Source organism: Bos indicus, chromosome 21 (genome assembly GCF_029378745.1).
Source record: "Bos indicus isolate NIAB-ARS_2022 breed Sahiwal x Tharparkar chromosome 21, NIAB-ARS_B.indTharparkar_mat_pri_1.0, whole genome shotgun sequence".
Taxonomy (NCBI): Eukaryota; Metazoa; Chordata; class Mammalia; order Artiodactyla; family Bovidae; genus Bos; species Bos indicus.
In genome coordinates this window covers 45543155-45569078 of record NC_091780.1, presented here as the reverse complement: position 1 = coordinate 45569078, position 25924 = coordinate 45543155, and the positions used below count along the sequence as shown (strand labels likewise).

Sequence of the window (25924 nt, the reverse complement as noted above, 5' to 3'; positions counted from 1 at the left end):
GGCCTCTGGGATCGATTTACCACCACTTCCGCCCGCGTCCAAGATGGCAGTTACGCGGCCTTCATGACTTTTTACGGGACTGGGCGGTGTTGACGCCGGAGCTGGCAGGGGGTGGAGCGGTTAGTAAACAGCAAATGCGGGAACTGGTGGGCCGGAATCGGCCATGGACTGGAAAGAAATTCTTCGCCGGCGGTTAGCGACACCCAGCACCAGTCCACACAGTGAGTTTGGGAGGAGCCGCCTGCTGAGAGATCCTGGCCCCAAACACCGGGAACTGGGGGGACGATGGATGGGGAGGAGCAGCACCTTTGGTAAAACCTCTCGACAAAAGAGGCTGACTGGGATGTGGTTGAGCGATCCAGAGGGGTTTGACCTACACTTCTCTGGGAAGGGATTTGCAGGAATGAAAAGCTACCTAGAAACTCACTTGCTTGGTCCTAACCTCGACTTGTGAGAGATAATTCAAAGTCGCGGGGCCAACAACCGTTCGATCCTACCGTTGCTCTTACCGCCTTTTTATTGTCACACTTTTTACTTCCCTCCTTGCCCATTTTAGACTTCATAATCCGTTTTTCCTTGTCTCTTTCCCTCTGCTTCACACTTGTTTGTTAATCAGTCTGGTTAAAACTATCATTCCTATTCCACACCTCCATCCAGGGCAGCTGAATTGTTTCACTTTTAATTCATGTCCACTAACCTAAAGTAGATGTTTCAGTCATTCAACTACACTTCTTTCGTGTGTCCCTAGACATTGACTCTCCTACACTCCAAGGCAGTTCCTTCTGTCACCTCCTAAACTGCTGCTGCTAAGTCGCTTCAGTCGTGTCCGACTCTGTGCGACCCCATAGACGGCAGCCCACCAGGCTCCTCTGTCCATGGGATTCTCCAGGCAAGAACACTGGAGTGGGTTGCCATTTCCTCCTCCAATGCATGAAAGTGAAAAGTGAAAGTGAAGTCGCTCAGTCGTGTCCGACTCTTAGCGACCCCATGGACTGCAGCCTACCAGGCTCCTCCGTCCATGGGATTTTCCAGGCAAGAGTACTGGAGTGGGGTGCCATTGCCTAAACCTCTAATCCTCCAGTATTTCTTATCTACTCCTTTATCTGCTCTCCCTCATCTGCTATTCCCTCTGGCTCATTCTGCTGCAGCTCACTCCCGCCTCCCCCTTCCCTGCATACACCAGGCATAGTCCCATTTTCGTGCCTTGGCACTGGCTGTTTCTTTTGCCTGGAATGCTCTTCTGCCTGGATATCTGTATACCTTCTTCAAATTTGTTGTTGTTCAATTTTATCTCAGTGAGAGTCAGTATCCCTGACTCTGGAAAGATGCATGTGTGTATATCCCTAGAATAGGTGAATGGTAGAATGAGAGTGACTCTTGGGATTTGGGCTCAGGTGATCGTAGTACCACTTACTGAGTTAGAAGAAGAGTAGTAAGGTGAGGGAAAGTAGGTAAGGTAAGGAAATCAATCCTGAATGTTCATTGGAAGGACTAATACTGAAGCTGAAGCTCCAATACTTTGCCCACCTCATCATGCAAGGAGTAGACTCATTGGAAAAGACCCAGATGCTGGGAAAGATTGAGGGCAGGAGGAGAAGGGGGTGACAGAGGATAAGATGGTTGGATGACATCACCGATTCAATGGACATGAGTTTGAGCAAACTCCGGGAGATAGTGAAGGACAGGAGAGCCTGGCGTGCTGCAGTTCGTGGGGTCACAAAGAGTCAGACACAGATGAAGCGACTGAGGACCCAGGCATGCCCAGGATACTCAGTTGTTGGTGAACTGAGCGGGATTCTCATCTGTTGAGGGTGAACACAGCACGTTTGAGGAATGCAGTGAAAGTTTGGAACAGTCATTCACCAAGAGGAATAAGCAAGAGGACATCAAGGGCAAGTAAAATATGTATTGGTGGTTTTGAGCGGCTGAGTTATTAACTACCATGAAATAAATTTGTGGGACCAAATGTTTACATAGTTCGGCAGTTTTCTCCAACAGTTATTAAAAACAAGGCAAATCCAGGTAGAGGAGAAACGCTGGCAGAAGAGTTTCAGGAAAAGAACTACGGGCATATTGAGAAGGAAGTGAGACCAGGAAGAGGAAAAACTTTTGAGAAAATAAATCATAGAATCAAAGACCTCAGGTTGAAGTGCAGCAAGGTTTTGGTAACCGTAAGTTTGTTTCCTATGTCTGAGTCTTTCTATTTTGTAAATAAGTTTATATGTATCTATTTTTAAAATATGCCACATGTAAGAGATATAGTATGATGTCAGGCGGGCCTTAGGAAGCATCACTACGTGCAAAGCTAGTGGAAGCGATGGAATTCCAGTTGAGCTATTTCAGATTCTAAAAGATGATGCTGTGAAAGTGCTGCACTCAATATGTCAGCAAATTTGGAAAACTCAGCAGTGGCCACAGGACTGGAAAAGGTCAGTTTTCATTCCAATCCCAAAGAAAGGCAATGCCAAAGAATGCTCAAACTACTGCACAATTGCACTCATCTCACACACTAGTAAAGTAATGCTCAAAATTCTCCAAGCCAGACTTCAGCAATATGTGAACCGTGAACTTCCAGATGTTTAAGCTGGTTTTAGAAAAAGCAGAGGAACCAGAGATCAAATTGCCAACATCCACTGGATCATCGAAAAAGCAAGAGAGTTTCAGAAAAACATCTATTTCTGCTTTATTGACTATGCCAAAGCCTTTGACTGTGTGGATCACAATAAACTGGAAAATTCTGAAAGAGATGGGAATACCAGACCACCTGACCTGCCTCTTGAGAAACCTGTATATAGATCAGGAAGCAACAGTTAGAACTGGACATGGAACAACAGACTGGTTCCAAATAGGAAAAGGAGTACATCAAGGCTGTATATTGTCACCCTGCTTATTTAACTTCTATGCAGAGTACATCATGAGAAATGCTGGGCTGGAGGAAGCACAAGCTGGAATCAAGATTGCCAGGAAAAATATCAATAACCTCAGATATGCAGGTGACACCACCTTTATGGCAGAAAGTGAAGAAGAACTAAAGAGTCTCTTGATGAAAGTGAAAGAAGAGAGTAGAAAAGTTGACTTAAAGCTCAACATTCAGAAAACTAAGATCATGGCATCTGGTCCCATCACTTCATGGCAAATAGATGGGAAAACAGTGGAAACAGTGGCTGACTTTATTTTTCTGGGCTCCAAAATCACCGCGGATGGTGATTGCAACCATGAAATTAAAAAGACGCTTGTTCCTTGGAAGGAAAGTTATGACCTACCTAGACAGCATATTAAAAAGCAGAGACATTACTTTGCCAACAAAGGTCTGTCTAGTCAAGGGTATGGTTTTTCCAGTAGTCATATATGGATGTGACAGTTGGACTATAAAGAAAGCTGAGTGCAGAAGAATTGATGCTTTTGAACTGTGGTGTTGGAGAAGACTCTTGAGAGTCCCTTGGACTGCAAGGAAATCCAACCAGTCCATCCTAAAGGAGATCAGTCGTGGGTGTTCATTGGAGGGACTGATGTGGAAGCTGAAACTCCAGTACTTTGGCCACCTGATGTGAAGAACTGACTCATTTGAAAAGACCCTAATGCTGGGAAAGATTGAGGGCAGGAGGAGAAGGGGACGACAGAGGATGAGATGGCTGGATGGCATCACCAACACAATGGACTTGGGTTTGGGTGGACTCTGGGAGTTGGTGATGGACAGGGAGGCCTGGCATACTGCGGTTCGTGGGGTCGCAAAGAGTCAGACAGGATTGAGCGACTCAACTGAACTGATGATATTTATTTTTGTCTGACTTATTATGATAATCTCTAAGTCTATTCTTATTGTTGTAGATGTCATTATTTCATCCTTATGACTAAGTAATATTCCATTGTATGTATGTATGTGTGCATGTATATACACACACACACACCCCCACATATTTAGCTGTACATCTGTTGATGGACATCTGGGTTGCTTCCGTGTCTTGCCTATTGTAAATAGGGCTGCAATGAACTATAGAGTGCATGTATCTTTTCAAATTATAGTTATCTTAAGATACATGTACAGGAGTGGGATTGCTAGATCATATGGTAACTCTATTTTTAGTTTTCTAAGGAACCTTAATACTGTTCTCCATAGTGGCTATATCAGTTTAAATTCCCATCACCAGTGCTGGAGGGTTCCCTTCTCTCTATACCTTCTCCAGCTTTTATTATTTGTGGCCTTTTTGATGATGGCCATTCCAACTGATGTGAAGTGAGATCTCATTGTAATTTTGACTTGCACTTCTCTAATAAGTAGCAATGTTGAGCATCTTTTCATGTGCCTGTTGGCCATCTGTATGTCTTCTTTGGAGAAATGTCTGTTTAGATCTTCTGCCCATTTTTTAATTGGATTTTTTTTTTTGATACTGAGTTGTATGTGCTCAATGAGAACTTTTGATTAAATGAACTAGAACATGTCAGGTCTATAAGAGAGGCAGTGACTTGAGGAAGAGCAAGTACAGTGATAAGAAGAAGTGGGAGCATCTGAGAACTGGTTGAAGATGTAGAAGAGGCTATTTCAGGGGAAGGTAGTGATTCTTGGTGTTTTAAGAAAGTTAATAGATGCTCAGTATCTAAACAGGAGAAGGCAATGGCACCCCACTCCAGTACTCTTGCCTGGAAAATCCCATGGCGGAGGAGCCTGGTAGGCTGCAGTCCATGGGGTCGCAAAGAGTCAGACACGACTGAGGGACTTCACTTTCACTTTTCACTTTCATGCATTGGAGAAGGAAATGGCAACCCACTCCAGTGTTCTTGCCTGGAGAAGCCAAGGGAGCCTGGTGGGCTGCCGTCTATGGGGTCGCAGAGAGTCGGACACAACTGAAGCGACTTAGCAGCAGCAGCAGCAGTATCTAAACACAATTGTGAAGGCCTTTTTTGTGCTATAATTAGAGCATAGTGTATAGATGTCTTGAAAAAATGTTGTCTGATTTTAAAAGTTCTTTCCCTCCTTAATCTGTTTTGTTACCAGAAAAAAAAAGTGAACAAGAGTTAAAAGATGAAGAAATGGATTTATTTACCAAGTATTACTCAGAATGGAAAGGAGGTAGAAAAAACACAAATGAATTCTATAAGACCATTCCTCGGTTTTATTACAGGGTAAGTGATATCTAAGCAAATGTCTTGCAGAGTTTATAAATTAAGTGTAATTTTTTTAAATGGGATAAAAATCTTTTATTTTATAAACAGATAAATTGATTATATTTAAAATTTTGTATATTGTTTTATTATAGTTGACCTTATTATTTTTGACCTGGTTAAATCTTAGTTTTTCATGTAAATTGGCATAAGAACACAAAGTTGTTACTTGCCACTTTTTTAAAGTTCTTGCTTCCTAATTTTTATTATGGATATTAGTTGTGGTATTCTATTGGATTCTGTTGTCAGGCTTTCTATAAGACTTAGATTTACTTGGTTGGTCACAATTTTTAACTTTGTCTTTTACTCATATGGTGTAAAATGTTTTGCTCAAGGCTAAACTGAAAAATAGATTGAGAATGGAAAACTTTAAGAATTATACTTAATTATATGTTTCTTTGTGCCAGAATGGTAAAGAAGGCTTTGAAGAGCATTGTAGATAAAACAGTAAGACTTTCAGAAAGTTATTTACAGCTAAAATCGAAGGCTACTGAAAACAATAAGACCTATTTAGTATTGTGGAAACTGTAGCTACCATAATAAAGTTAACTTTGGAATTTTAGCTGAATGTCTCTTAAACCTGTTGTCTTCTAAACTCAATTAATTATAACATTATTTGCAAAGAAAGTAAATATTATGTTTTACTTGCTATTATGTTTTACTTGCATTAAGGAGTGAGGTATTGATATAAGTGGATTATCCAGATAATTTTAACTTATTTCTTCAAGTACAAACTTTTTCATTTGAATCATTTTACTGCAAACTTTTTTGTAATACTGTGTCTCCCAGCCTTTGAAAAATTATGAGACTAATCCATATATGTTATGGAAAAGAGAAAAAGCAGCTAATGCCAGAGACATAAATAAAGATTTTTATATGTGTGTGTTTAACAAAAATGAGGTCACAGCATACATACTTTTCTTTTTGCTTTTTTGCATTTCATAGTTTTCTTAATCAGAGGCAGTTAGACAACTGAGAATTTTTTGTAGTCTGAGGGAGTGGGAAGGGAATTGACATTTATTGAGTATCCACCTACTTCAGAACATTTTATATTCATTATCTCATATAATCAGGATTGTGAAATTGTTATCTTACTAACCCAGAAGCAGCCCTCAGATGCTGACGTCACTCCATTCCCAGGACTCCACTTTCCTGTACTTCCAATACCGGCTGTCCCCTTGTGGTTCCTGAGGGAATCCCCTTTTCCCTCATTTCTGTCTCTTCTCTGACCTCTTCCAGATCCCAAATGGTTGCTGGTCTGCAGATGTGGACTTGTGGGATGTTCTTTCCCTGGTTTCTTCTTCTCCTTCCACTCTACTGCTTCAGAGAAACTACGTGTCATCTTTGGTCACCACTTCTCTCCTTGGCTGGTTACCCACTGGCACATGGTTCCTGTCTCAACCCCAGCCTCACCTCCTGATGCTTATTTCTTCTCCATCCTCTTTGATGGGAAAGGATGGCATCTTAGTTCTTAGAAATAAAGTAAAATCATAGCCCCGAATTTGGATTATGGATTACACAGCTACATTTGATGGGGCAAATAAAAGAAAAGATACATAAAAGAAAGAAGAAATTCTCAAAGCAAATTATTTGAAGTTGTTGGGATGAGTCATTTTAAAGCCCAGCTTAGGGAAATCACCACAATAAGGAGAACCTCTGCCTTGGAGGCCAATTAGTAGATTTTGTCTTGACCATCTCTGAGAAGTAAGGTGATCCAATCTCACCAGGCATACTTGGCTAAAAGTCGCTCTTCAGCTAGTCCTGATTTAATTCTCTGTCAGGCTAAGGTTACACTGGGAACAGTTCTATGAATATAAATTGAAACTTGGGCTACATTGAGAACATAGAAAAAGTGGTGGGTCATAAAGGAAAGTAAGAGCATGACACATTCTGATACATTTAGTTTGGGGATGGTTATCTTCCGTTGATTACCTGTCTTAGTACTTTACTCCTAGCAGTCACTAGTAAGTAGCATTGAAGTCTACTTAAGGGAGAGATAACCTAACTACCCAGTAATGGAAATGAGATGGAGAAGAGAAAATACACTGAATCCCTGATGTCAGAAGACCCAGATGCATGTTTTTACTCTAGTTGCACAACGTTGGGCAAGTCATTAACATTAGGACATGAGGACATAGGGGAACAAGGAACCAAAGAAAACAACTCATAAAAAATTAAAATAGACTGGAACCCCAAAGATTTAAATCTTGGGTCTGGGACTGACTAATGGCATATGCATTCTTGATAGTCATCCATCTCTTGATTTCCTTACCTCTAAATTGAGTGTGATGAAATCTATCTCACAGGGCTAGTAGGATTAAATTAGAATGTGTGTATTGATGTTTGATATATTGTGGACACATACTAAATGTTGTGTTTATTTTTAAGTAAACTCTGAATCAAAAAAAGAAACTTGGGCTAGATGGTTAGCTTTTTCCAGGCAGAACTGGCCTTGTGATCACTGAATTCTCTGTGGATCTCTTTTTGTTAAATGAACTTTTTAAATAAATGATGACTTGAAGTTAAGCAAAATTGAGATACAAAAAAGTACTTTTGAGACAGTGGCATATATAGTTTTTTAGACCAAATCGGTTCAGTTCAGTCACTCAGCTGTGTCTGACTCTTTGCCACCCAATGAACTGCAGCACGCCAGGCTTCCCTGTCCATTACCAACTCCTGGAGCTTACTCAAACTCACGTCCGTCGAGTCAGCGATGCCATCCAACCATCTCATCCTCTGTTGTCCCCTTCTCTTCCTGCCTTCAATCTTTCCCAGAATCATGGTCTTTTCCAATGAGTCAGTTCTTTCCATCAGGTGGCCAAAGTATTGGAGCTTCAGCTTCGGCATCAGTCCTTCCAATGAATATTCAGGACTGATTTCCTTTAGGGTTGACTGGTTTGATCTCCTTGCAGTGCAAGGGACTCTCAATCAAGAGTATTCTCCAATACCACAGTTCAAAAGCATCAGTTCTTAGGCGCTCAGCTTTCTTTGTAGTTCAACTCTCACATCCATACATGACTACTGAAAAAAATCATAGCTTTGACTAGACAGACCTTTGTTGGCAAAGTAATGTTTCTGCTTTTTAATATGCTGTCCAGGTTGGTCATAGCTTTTCTTCCAAGGAGCAAGTGTCTTTTAATTTCATGGCTGCAGTCACCGTCTGCAGTGATTTTGGAGCCCCCCAAAATAAAGTCTGTCACTGTTTCCATTGTTTCCCCATCAATTTGCCATGAAGTGATACATTTTAAATAATCCAATGGTCTAGAATTTAAGTGTAGAAATTAACTGCAGTGTATTTTTAGCTGCCAGCTGAAGATGAAGTCTTACTACAGAAATTAAGAGAAGAATCCAGAGCTGTCTTTCTGCAAAGGAAAAGCAGGGAACTATTGGATAATGAAGAATTACAGGTAAGAATGGAATAATTCTTGGCCATTTCCTATTTGTACTACGTGTGTCATGTGGGATCCCAGGGCGCCTAAATGGAGACAGTAGTGCAGAGTGGCTGAAAGCACAGGCTCTGAAGTGACGATTCCCACAAGAATCAACTGCAAAGCTTATGTGTCCCAAGGAGAGTTTTGTCTTGTTTTTTAAAGTTCATAGGTAATTTTAATGTGAGGCCAAAGTTGAGAACCACTATTGTAGGGAGTCATATTAAGAAGAATATCATCTTCTATTATCCTTTGATTACTAATAACATAATAAAAATAGCTGGCATTTATTGAGTGCTTACTAAGTTCTAAAATTTTCATATACAGTTCCCCTTTAATCCATATAGCTGTATGATGTAGGGACTGTTATCCCTACTTTACAAATGCGATTTGAAACACAGGAAGCTTAAGTCCACCATCCAAGATTAAAGACAGGGCTGGGATTTTAACCCTTGCAGTTTGACCCTACAGTGAAAGTGAAAGTTGCTCGGTCATGTCCAACTCTTTGTGACCCCGTGGACTATACAGTCCATGGAATTCTCCAGGCCAGAATACTGGTGTGGGTAGCCTTTCCCTTCTCCAGGGGATCTTCCCAACCCAGGGATCAGACCCAGGTCTCCCACATTGCAGGTGGATTCTTTACCAGCTGAGCCACAGGGAAGCCCAAGAATACTAGAGTGGGTAGCTGATCCCTTCTCCAGCAGATCTTCCTGACCCAGGACTTGAATTGGGATCTCCTGCACTACAGGTGGATTCTTTGCCAACTGAGCTATCAGGGAAGCCCCAGTGATAGATGGTAGTCTATCATTTTAATGGAAATAACACATTTTTAAACTATTTTTAAAAATTTTGTTCTGTTGATAAAAACATCTTAAATATCTTAAAATTTTGCAATTCTCCTAAGAACTTATGGTTTTTGCTGGACAAGCACCAGACACCACCCATGATTGGAGAAGAAGCAATGATTAATTATGAAAATTTTTTAAAGGTTGGTGAAAAAGCTGGACCAAAGTGCAAGTAAGAATAATATAATTAACATAAGAGTATGTTACATTAAGCATTTTAAATGCATCAAATAAATGTTAATGAAAATTTAAGTCAATGATATCATTTAAGTCAACTTTTCATTAAATAAAGTTTAATAAAATTACTTATAGTCAAGACTATTACTTAGTATAAAGTTGTTAAAAGAAATAATATAGTTTATTTACAACACTATAGTCCCTCATTCTTAAGGCAATAGAATTTAAAGATGTATGACTTAATATTTTAAGTTTTGAACTATAGTTCTCACTTTGATTTTTTCCCTCTACTTTGATTTTTAGTTGTTTGAATTTATGCTATTTTCTGCTGAATCATATAGAAATCATTTTTTTATTGGCAGATGATTTAACATTTATTTTCTTTTCTTAGGCAATTTTTCACAGCAAAAGTCTTTGCTAAACTCCTTCATACAGATTCTTATGGAAGAATTTCCATCATGCAGTTCTTTAATTATGTCATGAGAAAAGGTGATTCCATTTTCATTTTGCTTCAACTCCTTCTATCTGAGAATAAAGAATTTGGGTCTTTGCTTTTATAATATCCCTTCCATGTCAAACATCTCTTTTATTAAATTTGAATAGCAGAATTTCTTGTCTTTTGACCAAGATTTGTTTTCCTATTATTATGATTCTCTCCTGGAACTTACTAGAACTGAAATTTTCTACCATACATTTGGGTTCACTATTATAAAAAAGTTTATAAAAAACAAAACAAAAACCTCTTCTGAAGATGCTAGCTAACTAGACATATCAAAAGCTGAACCAAGAATTTTAATAGATTGTTATTTGAAATATTTTAATTCACTGGTAATTCCATTTCACCAATATATTACAGGTTGAGTTGCCTGAGAGGATAGTTTCAAACTCACAACTGTAGCCGCATACTCAAGGAGCTTTTATTAAACAACATGGAGTTGTTATGATTCCTATAAGTTCCATAATGACTTGTCAAATGCTGTGTGTACCATCTTTAACTGATATTTGGTTGCAGTAATTAACCTCAGTAGAATAAAATCTGCTTCACTGAAGGCATAACATTACACTGCTTTTTGGTGGAACACAAGGATTCTCAAGGGCATCAACTTTAGTGTCACTTTAGGCATGGTAGAATTGTTGATATCTGCAGTTAATTCTATGGTATATTTATTTCAAACAGTTTTTGGATTAATGAATAGTATATGTGAGAAAACAGATGTTTATGGAGTTATAAATTAGCTTGTCCTTCTAATCTCTTTATCTCCTTTTATGCGTATACATACCAAAGGATAGATCTTAATAATTATTGTATTTCATTTTCTCGTTTACTGTCAGTTTGGCTTCATCAAACAAGAATAGGACTCAGTTTATATGATGTTGCTGGACAAGGATATCTTCGGGAATCTGTAAGTATTAACCTACTTTCATAACTACTCTAGACACCAAAATGCTAAATAATAGTTATCACTGGATGTTGAGATTACAAATAATGTAAGGGCAAGGAGTTTTTCCTTTTTTAAGAGATATAAGAAAAATAACGTGACTGTATTCCCACCTATAGGTTTGGGTCGTAAGGTCAGTTACCAAGAGGATATTTATTACCCATTAGGTGGTTGCGAAGAGTTGGACATGACTGAGCAATTGAGCACGCACAGACACACACACATATACCAATGTAGTTAAGCCAGGTTATCAGCAAAGAATTATATTACAGCCTCATGATACAAATCATTATTTTTCTTGTAAGTGTAACTATCTTAATTATATGGACATGTTTCTTTTCAGTTCAGACTTTTTTCCCAAATATATATAAAATGGGAATGGAGTTATGCATAAATATGAACCAAGATAATTAATCACTTAGATATATGTTCAAATATAAGATTTAAAGAAATGCAGATTCCCTGTTATAGTTTGTTTCCTGTTATAATTTGTTACACTCTGTTTTATCCAGATTTATATAGATAGAATCTGTTAGCTCATACTGAACATTTACACTTAAAAACCTTTCTAGGGCCACAGTACTGTTCTTGTCCATTAAGGTTCAGATCGACTTGACAAAAGGTTCTTGGTTCTATCCATTTCTCTATAGCAAGGAAGATATATTAACCATTTGTTGATACTTACTCAGGTCAGATATTGGAATACTTCTATATCTCTCAGGATTCTCATCAGCCATTAGCTGGTTTACAAAACACACTATCTCTTCTTGCCTCTTGCCATGAATGGAAACAAAAATTTAAAAAGGGATGGGGAGAAGGGAGAAAAAAGCAACAGTGTATCGCTACAGTTGTGATTAAAAGGGAATAATCTTCTCTTCTGTCAGTGAAAGGAAACACTTCTCTCAAAGGGAGAAAAACCTGTCTCCTAACCTTGGTGCTTTGCCTTTTGAAACCAGACCTTGTGTCTCCCTTATTTAAAAGATAGTGATTTCCAGTGCCAACATCTGTAATTTGAGTAGTATAGGCAAACTTTCATTCAACTATTAAATCTTAAATAACGAATTACCAAACACTTAATTTATGCCAGGTACATTGCCAAGCCTTACCCTTATGTATAATAAGGTGCTTTTTTCCTAACAGAGTGAGGAGGCAGACGCTAAATTATCTGCAATATGATTTCAAAGACTGACAAGTTCTAAGGAGAAAATAGGGTCCTAGAAAGAGTATGACTGGGGTTGCGGAACTATTTTAGATAAGATGAAAGGTGCCTCTTTGAGCTAGTGACTGAGTTTCAGCCATGAAGGATGAGAAAGAACCAGCCTTATGAAAATGTAGTACAAAGGGAATAGCAAGTTCAGTGTCCCCAAGGCACAGTTAAACCTGATCTGTTTTAGAAGCAGAAGGAAGCCAGTGTGTCTAGAGCATATGAGCAAGGGTTAGTGTAACAAGAGGCTTCCCTGGTAGCTCAGCTGGTAAAGAATCCACCTGCAAAGCAGGAGACCCCAGTTTGATTCCTGGGTCAGAAGATCCCCTGGAGAAGAGATAGGCTACCCACTCCAGTATTCTTGGGCTTCCCTGGTGGCTCAGACAGTAAAGAATCTGCCTGCAAGGTAGGAGACCTGGGTTCGATCCCTGGGTTGGGAAGGTCCCCTGAAGGAGGGCATGGCAACACACTCCAGTGTTCTTGCCTGGAGAATCCCCATGGACAGAACAGTCTGGTGGGCTACAGTCCACGGGGTTGCAAAGAGTTGGACATGACTGAGCAACTAAGCACAGCACAGCACCAGAGTTGACAGAAGGGGAAGTTGGAGAAGTAGGCAGAGCCACTTGTATTAGGGTATGGTAGGGAGTTTGAGTTTTATTTTGAGACTAATAGGAAGCCACAAGAACTTTTAAGCTGACTCTGTCAGATATGGTTTATATTGTATTTATTTATTGGCCACAAAGCATGTTAATCTTAGTTCCTTGACCAGTGATTAAACCCAGGCCACAGTAGTAAAAGTCCAGACTCCTAACTACTAGACCATCAGTGAACTCCCTGGTTTACATTTTAAATTTTCTTTTTTTTTTTTTTGGCCATGCTGCTCAACCTGTGTGGGATCTTAGTTTCCTTACCAAGAATCAAACCCATGACCCCTAAGAATCAAACCCGTGGCCCCTGCAGTGGAAGTGCAGAGTCTTAACCACGAGACCACCAGGGTACCTCCCTGGTTTACATTGTAAAAGATGACTGGATATGTGGAGAATGAATTGTAAGGAGTCTAGAGTCAATGAATAATTAGGAAACTACTGTAGTTGTCCAGGTGAGAGATGATAGTGGCCCAGACCAGGATGATGTCTGTGAAGAAGCCAGTAATAGATCAATTTAGTATTTATTTTGGACACACACCCCCCAACAACAACAAAAATTTGCTGCTGGATTAGATGTTGGGGGTAAAGTATTGGGGCCTTCATAAAGAAAAGGTAGGAACCAAGTTTAAATTTTTTACTTTGAATAAATAGTGGAATAAGGGGAAATAGGTGAGGACTAGGTTTGGGGATGATAAGAGTCCTGTTTTGGACTCACCATGTATGAGATGCCATTGGTTATACAACTTAGATTATAAAGTATCTCAGAGGAAGTAGAAACATTATATATCAGGAGGGATAAGCAAAAGTAACAAAATTATACAATATAAGAAACCATGAGAGACACTTAAATATATAATCTTGGAATAGGGAAAGCTTTTCTGAATATGACAAAGCTGAAAAGTCTAAAAAACAAGTTCAGCTAATTTTTAAAAAAATCTGTAAAGCAAAGACCATCATAAACAAAGTAAAAACAAGAAGCTGGGACTTCCCTGGCGGTCCAGTGGTTAAGACCTTGCCTGCCAGTGCACGGGGTGCAGGTTTGATCTGTGGTGGTTGGGAAAGTGGTCTGGGATCTAAGATCCTACGTGCCTAGCAGTCAAGAAGACAACATACAGCAGAAACAATATTGTAACAAATTCAATGAAGACTTTTAAAAACAGAAAAGAAAACAGTAAGCCAAGAAAAATATCTGCAACTTACTCACAGACAAATGACCAAATTACTCTAGTGGAGAAAAAGCTCCTAGAAATAAGAATAAAATGGCTGTTAACCCAGTAAAAACTGGGCAAAGGATATAAATAGTTTGCAGAAAGTAAATACAAATGCTTCTTAATCACAGGGAAAAAAATGTTAACCTCACTTTATATGAGAGAAATGCCAAATAGATCTACACTAAAATATCATTTTTCACCTATCAGATTGGCAAAGATCAAAAAGTTTGATAATGACTTTAATGAAGGAATGTAAAATAGACCATGGGTTCCCAAACTTTTCCACTTCACTGAGGTGCCCTTATTGTCTCAGTAATTTCCATAAAAAAATGGCCAAAAGAAATACCTAACAACTCCATTTATTAACCAGTTGATTTTGTCGTTTAGTCACTGTCGTGTCTGTGTTGTAACCCCTACTATAGCCCACCAGACTTTTCTGTCCATGGGATTTCCCAGGCAAGAATAGTGGAATGGCTTGCCATTTCCTTCTCCAGGAGACCTTCCCGACCCAGGGATTGAATTTGCGTCTCCTGCATTGGCAGGCGGATTCTTTACCACCGAGCCATCAGTGCTGTGTGCTCAGTCATGTCCAACTCTTTGCGAGCCCATGGACCATAGCCCACCAGGCTCCCCTGTCCAGAGAATTCTCCGGGCAAGAATACTGGAGTGGGTTGCCATTTCCTTCTCCAAGAGCCACCAAGGAAGCCCATTAACTGTTAGTTTTAGCTGGCACTGTACAGTTACTCAGCCCTGGGTTGGACACGGTCATCTTTGATTCCTTTGCCACACAAATTTTCACGTGATACTTGCTTTATCACAGCAACCACCAAAAACCTAGCTTTGCAAAGATGAAACGGAGTCAAGTGAAAGTAGCTCAGACATGTCCAATTCTTTGCGACCCCATGGACTATAGCCCGCCAGACTCCTTGGTCTATGAGATGTGGCAGGCAAGAATACTGGAGCAGGTTGCCATTCCCTTCTCCAGGGAATCTTCCCGAACCAGGGGTTAAACCCAGGTCTCCCACGTTGTGGGCAGATTCTTTACCGTAGATGTTATCAAAAGGAATAAATTTCAATCTAATGTGATTGAAATGTGAATGACCTTGAATTCATAGCTCTAGCCCATGGTGATATGTTGTGCGGTATCCAATAGATGTCGCTGTGTTTCCTTTAATTTATAGTATCTTGCTGCACCCCCTTGAGTTTAGTGTATCACTCCTGGGGCACAATTCGGAAGCTGTTGATAAAGCCATCACAGTGCTGGTAGTAGTGTGAAATCAATATATCCTTCCTGGGGAAGTGTGAAGTTTGCTGTTGTCTATCAAAATTATAAATGTGCACATGCTTTTGACCCAGCAGTTCAACTTACAGAAGTTATGTCCTGTATTCTCCCATAGTCTCTATGAGTGAAAAATTACCTTGGCCCCTATAGTATGTTATTTATTTATTTATTTTTGGCCATGCTGAGTGGCATGTGGAATCTTAGTTCTCTGACCAGGGAATCCAACCTGTACGCCTTGCAGTGGAAGCATGGAGCCCTAACCATTGGACTGCCAGTGTATTCCCTATAGTATTTTAGTGTCGCAAAAGATTATAAACAGTGTAGATGTCCGTTAGTAGAAGACTGGGTCAATAGATTGTTACATTCATACAGTGAAATAATAGACAGTTACTATTTCTTTGCACAGAGTAGAGTAGAAGTTCTTTGAGAGCCAAAATGGAATGACTGCAAAGTATATTGCTAAATGATAAAGGAAGATAGAGAAGAATTTTCATGGTATGCTGCTACATCCTGTGTAAAAAAGGGAAAAAAAATATACATATATATGTATTATCTTATATGTGCATAGATTATCTTTGGAGAGATGTATCAAAAACTAATAATGTAGGTTACCTCTGCGGAGAAGAAATAGGTGGGAAGGAAACTTTTCAATGAATACTTTTTTTGTTTCTTTTGTATTTGGAACTATGTAGAATGTGTTACCTATTCAAAAATATATTAAGATGTAAATAAATGGCATATATAAAATAACTTCACCACTAATACAGTTATCAATTTATTTCATTATTATAGTTTCAATGCTGAATAATTTTAGGACTGAAATTGTATTTTAGTATCTAATGAAAAATCAAGATCAGACATTTAACACTGTAAAATTGTATTTTGTTTTGTTCTTTCAGGATTTAGAAAACTACATATTGGAACTTATCCCTACTTTGCCACAGTTAGATGGGCTGGAAAAATCTTTTTACTCCTTTTATGTTTGTACAGCAGTTAGGAAGTTCTTCTTCTTTTTAGACCCTCTAAGAACAGGTAAAAGAAAATCTTATCTCACTTAGACATTTTCTAAATCTCAGTAACTAGAGATAAGTCTTTAAAATGTAATTTATTTTCCTAACATGTCATTAACACTGATATATAAATATTTTGATATATAGATCTTTTGATTTACTTGCACCAACCACCATCAGCTATGCGACAGTGGACATGTCACATAACCATTTACAATTTGTCTTTAAAATGAAGTATCAACTAGGTGACCTATGGTTCTTTCCAGTTTAAAGAAGCCAGGTATTGATATATTTGCTAGCCCTAATAGGTAATATACTGGAAAATTATTCTTTTTGATGAAAAATATGAATTGGGAGATAGGAGGACCATTTAGCCATAATGTATTTTTCTCATTCTCAAGTTAACCATCCTATGTGAGGATCAGATTTGTAAATTTTGCCTCATGTTTAACAGTACACTCTATCAACTGTTCTAACCTGCTAGACTGGGACAGAGAAAGGGACAGAAGGCCCAAACCAAAGTCCTTGGTTCTTTTAGGTCCTTGAAAGTGGCAGCTGTGTGAATCCATCACAGTATGGGGTAGCTGTCAGTCTTTTTTAAATGCCTTTGTTAAAGACATACACATCTTTTCCCTTTGAAATTTACAAAATAATAGCCAACAGTTTTGACTGTTTATTATGTACTGAGTATTGTGCTAAGCAGTTTACATAGATTCTTTCATTTCCTTCTCAACTCCATAAAGAAGGTATTATCCAGATTTTATGTGTAAAGCAACTGAGACTTAGATAGATTGCATGTCTAGAAATGGTATTTAAATCCCATCTCTCTACTCTTAACCATGCTTTATATTGTTTTCTATTCCAGAACCTCCAAAGGAAAATGGAGACAGTCTCTTTATTTGACTACTAACAGTATCATATCCATAACCACAAAAAAAATTAACTTTTTTTGGAATCTTGTATCACTGTAATTTTGGAATTTATCAATTGGACATATATTTGGTGGTATATAGGTAGACATATCTATATGAGATTTTATTAACTATTCCCTGCAGATTTCCCTTTTAACATCAATATATAGTGAGGACTTTGGAACATGAGAGCTAGGAAGCTTTAAAATACCAATTGTGTGATTGTTCTTCTAAAACAACATTTTTATAAAATTGAGTTGCTCTTGTTTTTAAAATTAAGTAATTGTGTTTCTCTTCTTTAAAGGGAAGATAAAAATTCAAGATATTTTAGCATGCAGCTTCCTAGATGATTTATTGGAGGTAAGTATGTTTTTAAATTACTTAATTCTATCACTTGATAGTTGCTGTCTTCTAATTATGTTTCTTTGTTCATCTAGTTAAGGGATGAGGAACTATCCAAGGAGAGTCAAGAAACAAATTGGTTTTCTGCTCCTTCTGCCCTAAGGGTGTATGGTATGTTCTTATCATAATGCTAAAATTTGAATTATCTGTTCCTCAGTAAATGTTTCATTAACTTCTATTCAAAGAACAGTTTTATACGTAGCCTGATTACCTTAGGGCGTCGCTGGTGGCTCAGGCAGTGAAGAATCCACCTTCAATGCATGAGACCTGGGTTCAAATCCTGGGTTGGGAAGGTCCCCTGGAGAAGAGCATGGCAACCCACTCCAGTATTCTTGCCTGGAGAATCCCTGTGGACAGAGGAGCCTGGCGGGCTACAGCCCATGGGATCACAGAGTCAGACACAACTGAGCGACTAAGCACAGCACAGCAAAATTTACCTTAAGATCAAATTATCCTAATTTTCTTAAGAGCTTCTATGCTAAATTACTAAATTTTACTTGTTTAAATACCAACCTTTTATATATATGTGTGTATATGTATATATTTTTAATATAGTTGATTTATAATGTTGTGCCAATCTCTGCTATACAGCAAAGTGCCAGTGTTTTATATTTTTGTGACTCTTAATTTAATACATTTCTAGCACTTTAATATAACATAAGGAATGTGGTTTGACTATTGTTGACTCAGGAACATTAATATCAACGTCACCTATGATCTTGCATTGTGATAAAATGCTGCTCTCAGGGTCCACAGAAGGATGTCTTTGGACCTAGTTTGCTTTTTTCTTGAATTTCATTAGTCTGTTACACTGTTCTATTGAGTGATCTTCTGACTTGTTTTGGCAACCTTGACCTCTGCTTTCAAGTGCCAGCACTGCAGTGCTTTATCTTGGTTGACCCGCTGCTGCTGCTGCTGCCACTGCCGCCAAGTTGCTTCCGTTGTGTCTGACTCTGTGCGACCCCAGACGGCAGCCCACCAGGCTCCCCTGTCCCCAGGATTCTCCAGGCAAGAACACTGGAGTGGGTTGCCATTTCCTTCTCCAATGCATGAAAGTGAAAAGTGAAAGTGAAGTTACTCAGTCGTGTCTGAGACTTCACAACCCCACGGACTGCAGCCTACCAGGCTCTTCTGCCTATGGGATTTTCCAGGCAAGAATACTGGAGTGGGTTGCCCTTGCCTTCTCCGGGTTGACCCCCTACCTCCATCTAATTTAGAATCCTAGGAAAGTTCTAAAAGGTTGCAAACTGAAAACAAATAATGTAAGTGACTTAGCATAAAGGCATGAATTTTCTTTGACTGGTTTCTGGCTTATCATTGTTCTAATAGAGATTAAAGGAATAGCAGGTGTCTATCTTGACTGTAACATTAGTTTAAAAATCAAAATATTAACCAATAAAAATAACTTTTTGTTTCTTTTGGTCGTGTCTTTTTATTGTCTTTCTTCCCAAGGCCAGTATTTGAATCTTGATAAGGATCACAACGGCATGCTTAGTAAAGAAGAACTCTCCCGCTATGGAACAGCAACCATGACCAATGTCTTCTTAGACCGTGTTTTCCAGGAGTGTCTCACTTATGATGGAGAAATGGTAGTAGTTTAAAACTCTGAGTTTTGAAAATTTAGACTCCCACAATTTCCAAAAGCCTTTTTTTAAAAATAGAAATATAGTTGACTTACAATGTTAGTTTCATGTATACCCCATAGTGATTCAATATTTTTATAGATTACATACCAAAGTTATGGCAAAATATGACTATATTCCCTGTGTGAAGATTTCATTCTTTTTATGGCTGAGTAGTATTCCATTGTATATATACCATGTCATCTTTATCCACTTATCCGTCGATGGACACTTAGGTTGCTTCCATATCTTGGCTTATGTAAGTATTGCTGCTGTGAACACTGGGGTGCATATCTTTCCGAATTACTGTTTGCATTTTCTTCACATAAACATCCAGGAATAGACTTGCTGGATCATCTAGTTCTCTCTTTAATTTTTTGAGGAACCTCCATACTGTTTTCCATTGTGCTGGACCAATTTGCATTCCCACCAACAGCGCATGAGGGTTCCCTTTTCTCCACATCCTTGAACACTTTCGTTATCTTTTATTTGGTTTTTTGTTTTTGCATGCGGGGTCTTAGTGGGATTGAACCCATGCCCTCTGCAGTGGAAGTGCCAAGTCTTAACCACTGGACTGCCTGGGAAGTCGTTAGTTCTTTTTGATGGTAGCCATTCTGAACAGTGTGAGGTGATCTCATTGTGATTTTGATCTGTGTTTCCCTAATGACTGGTGATATTGAGCATCTTTCCATGTGCCTGTTGGCCATCTGTTATCTTCTTCAGAAAAATGCATGTTTAGGTCCTCTGCCCATATTTAATCACAAAAGCCTTTTTCTTGATGTGATACAGCAGTATTTTCTTGTCAGTGTATAACAGTATCTTAAGAAGTATGAACTGATCAAATTGTTTGAGATTCGGAGCCTTTGATCTTAAGGTAAATTTGCTCAAAAACATTACTTCCCTTATTGACTCAGGACAAATAGAAATTTTTACTATTTTGTTCATTTCATTATTGGTGCACCTATTGTAGAGGAATGTTGTAGGCTAGTAAAAAAAAATAAAAATCTGAAAAACAGGTAAATACTATTGACTATTTTCATATAGATGGTTCACTCATTGAGTTACCAGGTCAGATACAGTACCATATATGCCATGATTTAAATTAAGAATCAGGTTGTATTATTCTAAGTGACTACCTTAGTAGCTAAAGATTTGCTAACATGCGCCTGTCCTTTTATCACAATTCAAAATATATACTTGAGAAGAAAATTCTAAATAGCATTTTTTTTTAAATAGCATTTTTAAGTCACCATTCTTGCTGTTAAAAATATGTTAAGGATTTGATAACTTTTTCAAACCAATGATGCTTAAGAAATAGTCACTGTCAGCAGAGAATCAGGGTTTTATCATTTAGATTCAATAACAGTTTTCTAAATGAAACCATTGTTAACCAGCTGCCAAAAGAAAAGAGGGAAAAGGCACAGAAACTGCTTCATGACTCCCACAGCTGCCTAAACAGTGAGGAGCTTGGAGTATACTAATGATGTGATAAAGAAAGAAAATCAGAAGCTACCGTTAGGCATGGAGTTTAGACCATGGTAAGGTCTAGCTCTTATACAGAGTTTATCAGAAAAGAATTCTTAATCTTAGCCTAAAAAAATCCTTTCCAAGATTATAAACATTTTTTTCCCAAGTGAAAATCTCTGAAGTACTTTACTTCTTTTAACCATGCAAAAAAAGTAATCTGTGACTACGCTTTTTTTTATAGAAAAAGCTTTCTGTCCTCTTCATGTCTTTTTAGCCTTCATTTGTATTCGTTTGCTCCCTTTTGGATGAAAACAGTGTCAGATCACTGTAGAATATCTGGCACTCTTAAGATGACTTATTGGAAATCATCTGAATTAAAATTTCAAAGCAGTATTTCATACGACCACATGAACTGAAAATATAAATTTAGTGGCAATACACAATAGCTGTCACTCTCCTGTCCATTATAAAAGCCTAATGAATGAAAATTATGATTTAACACAGCAAATCTCATAAGAAAATGAGCTGTGCCCCCAAAAACTATCTGTACAGGTTAACTGCAGTGTATAGAATTCCTAGAAAACAACATTAAGTATGAATTCGTATTTCATATTAAAAAATTGCCATCTGTGATTACAAAATAGCCTCCAATCATCATTCATTCATTTGAACAATGAATTACAAATTACAAATAAGGATTCTAACGAACATCATTTTCTTTTCTTTAGGACTATAAGACCTACCTGGATTTTGTTCTTGCATTAGAAAACCGCAAAGAACCGGCAGCTCTGCAGTATATTTTTAAGTTACTTGACATTGAGAACAAAGGGTATCTGAATGTCTTTTCCCTTAATTATTTCTTTAGGGTAAGTCTCATTCGTGTATCTTTGTTATACAGTTTGGTTTAAATTACCTACCAAGTGACAATTTAATCTAACTTGGGGTGTTCAAATTTAGCAAAAGGATTTATATAACAGATTTCAGAAGGAAATCAAGTCTGGTTTTAGTTTTTTCTATTTTTGAATATATAAATGGGCTAAATCAGTGCTGATTTGATTAGTTGTAAGACACTTTAGAAGTGTGTAAATACATGCCAGGCTTATTAACCAGTGCAGATAAAAACATGCCTGAGAGAGTCTGTGCTCTTGGTGATCAAAAACTAGTATGTAAAATTCTATAGAAACGTTAATTACACATTCAGAAAAGGGAACTCCTTTCCACAGTTTTGCCAACCTGGTGTAGATTCTTTTAATTGTTATGCTATAACAAATATATTTAAAAGTTGGCTAGAATTCACATTTCAGTGTGAAACAGATTTGCTGAAATACTTATTCTGTGCCATAGGTGGTCTCAGAGAATAGCATGATGAGCTCTGAAGTAGAATTTGATTGTATCTGATAAGCATTCAGCTGTAGCAGGTGTAAATGTAGGAATGTCCACCCCTTTAAGATAAATCATTCCTCAGTTTCAATGGTGGCTTTTCTACTTGATGGAATGGTTTTGTACAGTACTGTTCCACTCTGTTGCCACATAGCTAGTTTTCAGAAGACCATCTGGTTTTTATATGGTTAAGATCAATGGTAAGAAGACATTTATTTTTTCTTTTTGACATTTTTTTAAAACAGTAAAAATGGACACTTTCACATTTTTGTCGTAAACCATTTTCCTCTGGAAGCTTTTTTTTTCCATCTAAAAATTTTGTGATACTCCTAAAATAACTTTGTCTGATGTCTGAGTTTCAGAGTATATACTTCATAATTTCATGTTAAATTCCCTGAAAGGCTTTCTTTCTCTTATGATTTTCTAGGTAGTAATGACTATAGATTATTATAAGGATAAAATAAATTACATCCAGTATGAGGATGCATTTTCTAAAAACTGAATACCACATGGGACTTATATCCATGACTAATCTGAGAATCTGATACCACTTATCATAGGTATGCCCCTGCTTTAAGCAGACCTATTAAATGAAAATTCAGTTTTAGGAAAACACAGTAAATATATCTTTCAAACTACTCAATCCCTTTTCACAACTATTTCTTTATAGTATCTTCTACTCTTATTTTATTTATTAAATACTTTGAAAATATTTTACAGATTTGTTTTAGACTTGGTTGTATGGGCTAAGGTAAAGTTACTGGTACAAGCCTGGCTGTGTGTAAAGCCTTTGTGCATCAGTATCCCAGTGATAAAGCTAGGCCCGCATTTGTGCATTTGCACTCTAGATCACTTCATCCATATCTGCTGCTCCAGTAGGTGAGAGTGTATTCAGATTCCCGTGTGCTGCAGAGATGCCCTGTACACACTGGGATCAGTGGCACTACAGAGTGGCACTCAAAACATATTTCACTGATTATTTTTCAAGAATTTTAAGCTTTCACATTTTCCAGTGAATGACTCCCACCTAAAATATTTGTTAGTCCAACTGGATCACCGCAGTTTCTTCAGTCTTTTTTTTGGTTAAAGTTCATAAAATAATTTGAGGGAGGTTTACCTCCATTTTTTTCTGTCAAGAATATGAAGTATAGGGTGGGAGGGGAGGTGGTAGACTGGGTGCCTTACAGAATGGTGAAGGTGTGAACAGCATTCCTAGAAAATGGGAGGAGCAGGTCATAACAGAATTGCAAGGCCATGTTTTAAGGCCTGTCTGGGGTTGGAGACTATTCTTACATAATAGTAATCTTACATAATAGTAATCTGTACTCTTGTATACTTTCCTTATGAAGTTCTCCATGTGTAGATCTAGAAAAGTTAATGACTACACCAATCCAGTGTTTAGGTTTTGCTCAACAGATGTAAACCAAGGTCAAGGAATTTGAGAAAATTCACAAGGATGGTTAAAACAATGCGATTTATGGTCTGATAGGATAGGAAACAGAACTAGAAACAGGGCCATGGGAACAGGACAGGGAATGTTGTGTATTTTATTTTTTGTTTAAGGATTTATTTCTATTAAATACAGGCCATACAAGAACTAATGAAAATTCATGGACAGGATCCTGTTTCATTTCAAGATGTCAAGGTTACTTTTTTCTTTAATTTACATAATTTACAGCAGATAACCTGAAAGCAACTTATGATATACTGAACCAAATATTTTCAGTTATTTGATCTGAATTAATATTTAGGTCATTAGAAACTGAGACAATAATGGGACTAATGATTTACACAGGTTAACATTTTAACATTGTCAGTCTTGTGTTCTCATTGGAAGCATTCATTCAGATTGAAAATTAAGAGAATCAGTACAGCCTGTATCTTTTGGCAGTCTGTTCCACCATAAACTGAATTTGGGCAAACTTTAGGTTCAGGCACTTTTTTAGTCCACTCCTTCAGAGGGCTTGCTTGCTTTGGTATTATTTAAGGAGACATCAATCTTACTGTATGAAAACTACTACTCTTTGAAACACATGCCACTACTTAACATTTTAGTAATCAGACCTTCATCAGCTGTAAAACACATGGGGGCATCCATTACTGGTTCAGGTGAAGTAAGGTAATAAAATAACGCATCCATTGTAACCAAATATAATAAAAGGTTATGTCGGTTTAATATAAATGAGACAAATTTAAAACTATGCAACTGGCAATTTAAAAACGAGTCATTTTATATGGCCACCAACGTGGAAAGGGAAATTTCACATACACACCAGATTAAAAAGTCATACGTTTACCTGAATTGTTCTAATCTTTAAAAATGTAATTTAAATACTACTAAATAGATTGAGTGATTTAACTATAAACAGATTAGAAAACATGTACTGATACCCTATAAGTAATCTTATAGTGCACTTTATATAGAAAAGGTTCTTCCATCTGTTCTAGTTATTTTTATCACCATTTAGTGTCATTGTGGAAGACTAATTCTTTAATACTCCCCCTATCCATTCCAGGTCCAGAGTAAAACGTTGACATTATTATTGGAAATGAAGTTTTGTCCCTGTCTTGGCTCTAAAGCATTTAAGTTTTTACTTTGAGCCAAGTCTGCATTAAATCAAGGCCCTGCTTTACCCCTAATTAGAAGACAATAGGAAAATATAAGTAGTTACCACATATACAAAGAACACTACATTAGATAGTTTTGCCACTAATTAGCTATGTAGCTTTAACTGAGCTTCACTTTCTTTATAAGAAACATACAGGCATACCTTAAAAAAAATTTTTTTTAATGAATTGAAGGTCTGTGGCAACCCTAGTCAAGCAAGTCTATTGGTGCCATTTTTCCAACAGCATTATCTCTGTTTCACATTTTAGTAATTCTCACAACATTCATTGTTATTATTATTAGCTATATGTTGATCTCTGATGTTTGACATTACTATTGCAAAAAGATTCCAACTTGTTGAAGGCTCAAATGACAGTTTGCATTTTAAGCAATATTCTTTAATTAAGGTATGTACATTTTATTACATATAATGCTGTTGTACACTTAAGAGACTACAGTGTAAAGATAAACCTTTGTAATGCACTAGGAAACAAATTCACAAGAGTTGCTTTATTGCAATATTTACTTTATTGCAGTGGTCTGGAACTGAAATCAGAGTATCCTCAAGGGTATGCCTCTACCTAAGGAATCTTCCACTAAAATTCTGTGTATATAGAAAAGAGATGGATTGCCTGTTAAATGAAAAAGGAAAACCTAGAACAAAAAATTTTACATAAGCTCAAGTGCTAGCCCTAAATTTTAGATCACTGTGTGATAGAAATTAAATGAATGAGATAGCAAATTTCATTGTATTTTTTCTTCCTCTCTTGCAGGATGAAATCTTTGACATGGTAAAACCAAAGGATCCTTTGAAAATCTCTCTCCAGGATTTAATCAACAGTAATCAAGGAGACACAGTCACCACTATTCTAATTGATCTGAATGGCTTTTGGACTTATGAGAATAGAGAAGCGCTTGTTGCAAATGATAATGAAAACTCTACAGACCTTGATGATACATGATCTCTCAAAGACTAGACTGTATTCATTAAAGTAATCTTGGATGCTGCATGTAAATCTTTTGACACAGAATCCTTAGAAACGGTCTAAATAAAATACTTCATAGGCCTACAGAACACAGCAAATGTTCTGGTTATTGGAATTTTGGTTGCAGTGGCCTGGAAGAAATGGG

The 25924-nt window shown here is 37.6% G+C and overlaps 1 protein-coding gene across 2 annotated transcripts; it reads left to right on the top strand.

Annotated features, from left to right (window-relative positions):
* The first annotated feature begins 85 nt into the window (after positions 1 to 85).
* Positions 86 to 25868, top strand: PPP2R3C (protein phosphatase 2 regulatory subunit B''gamma). Of its 2 annotated transcripts, none has more exons than XM_019983546.2 (13): positions 86 to 221; positions 4994 to 5121; positions 8463 to 8567; positions 9493 to 9605; positions 10002 to 10099; positions 10943 to 11013; positions 16293 to 16425; positions 17619 to 17674; positions 17752 to 17827; positions 19169 to 19305; positions 21534 to 21671; positions 23771 to 23830; positions 25567 to 25868. In XM_019983546.2, the coding sequence occupies exons 1-13, from the start codon at positions 164 to 166 to the stop codon at positions 25753 to 25755; spliced, it is 1362 nt and encodes a 453-aa protein (XP_019839105.1). In that variant the 5' UTR covers positions 86 to 163; the 3' UTR covers positions 25756 to 25868. The 2 variants fall into 2 exon arrangements, with proteins under 2 accessions (XP_019839105.1, XP_019839106.2); XM_019983547.2 differs by having other exon boundaries at positions 164 to 311.
* The last annotated feature ends 56 nt before the right edge of the window (positions 25869 to 25924 follow it).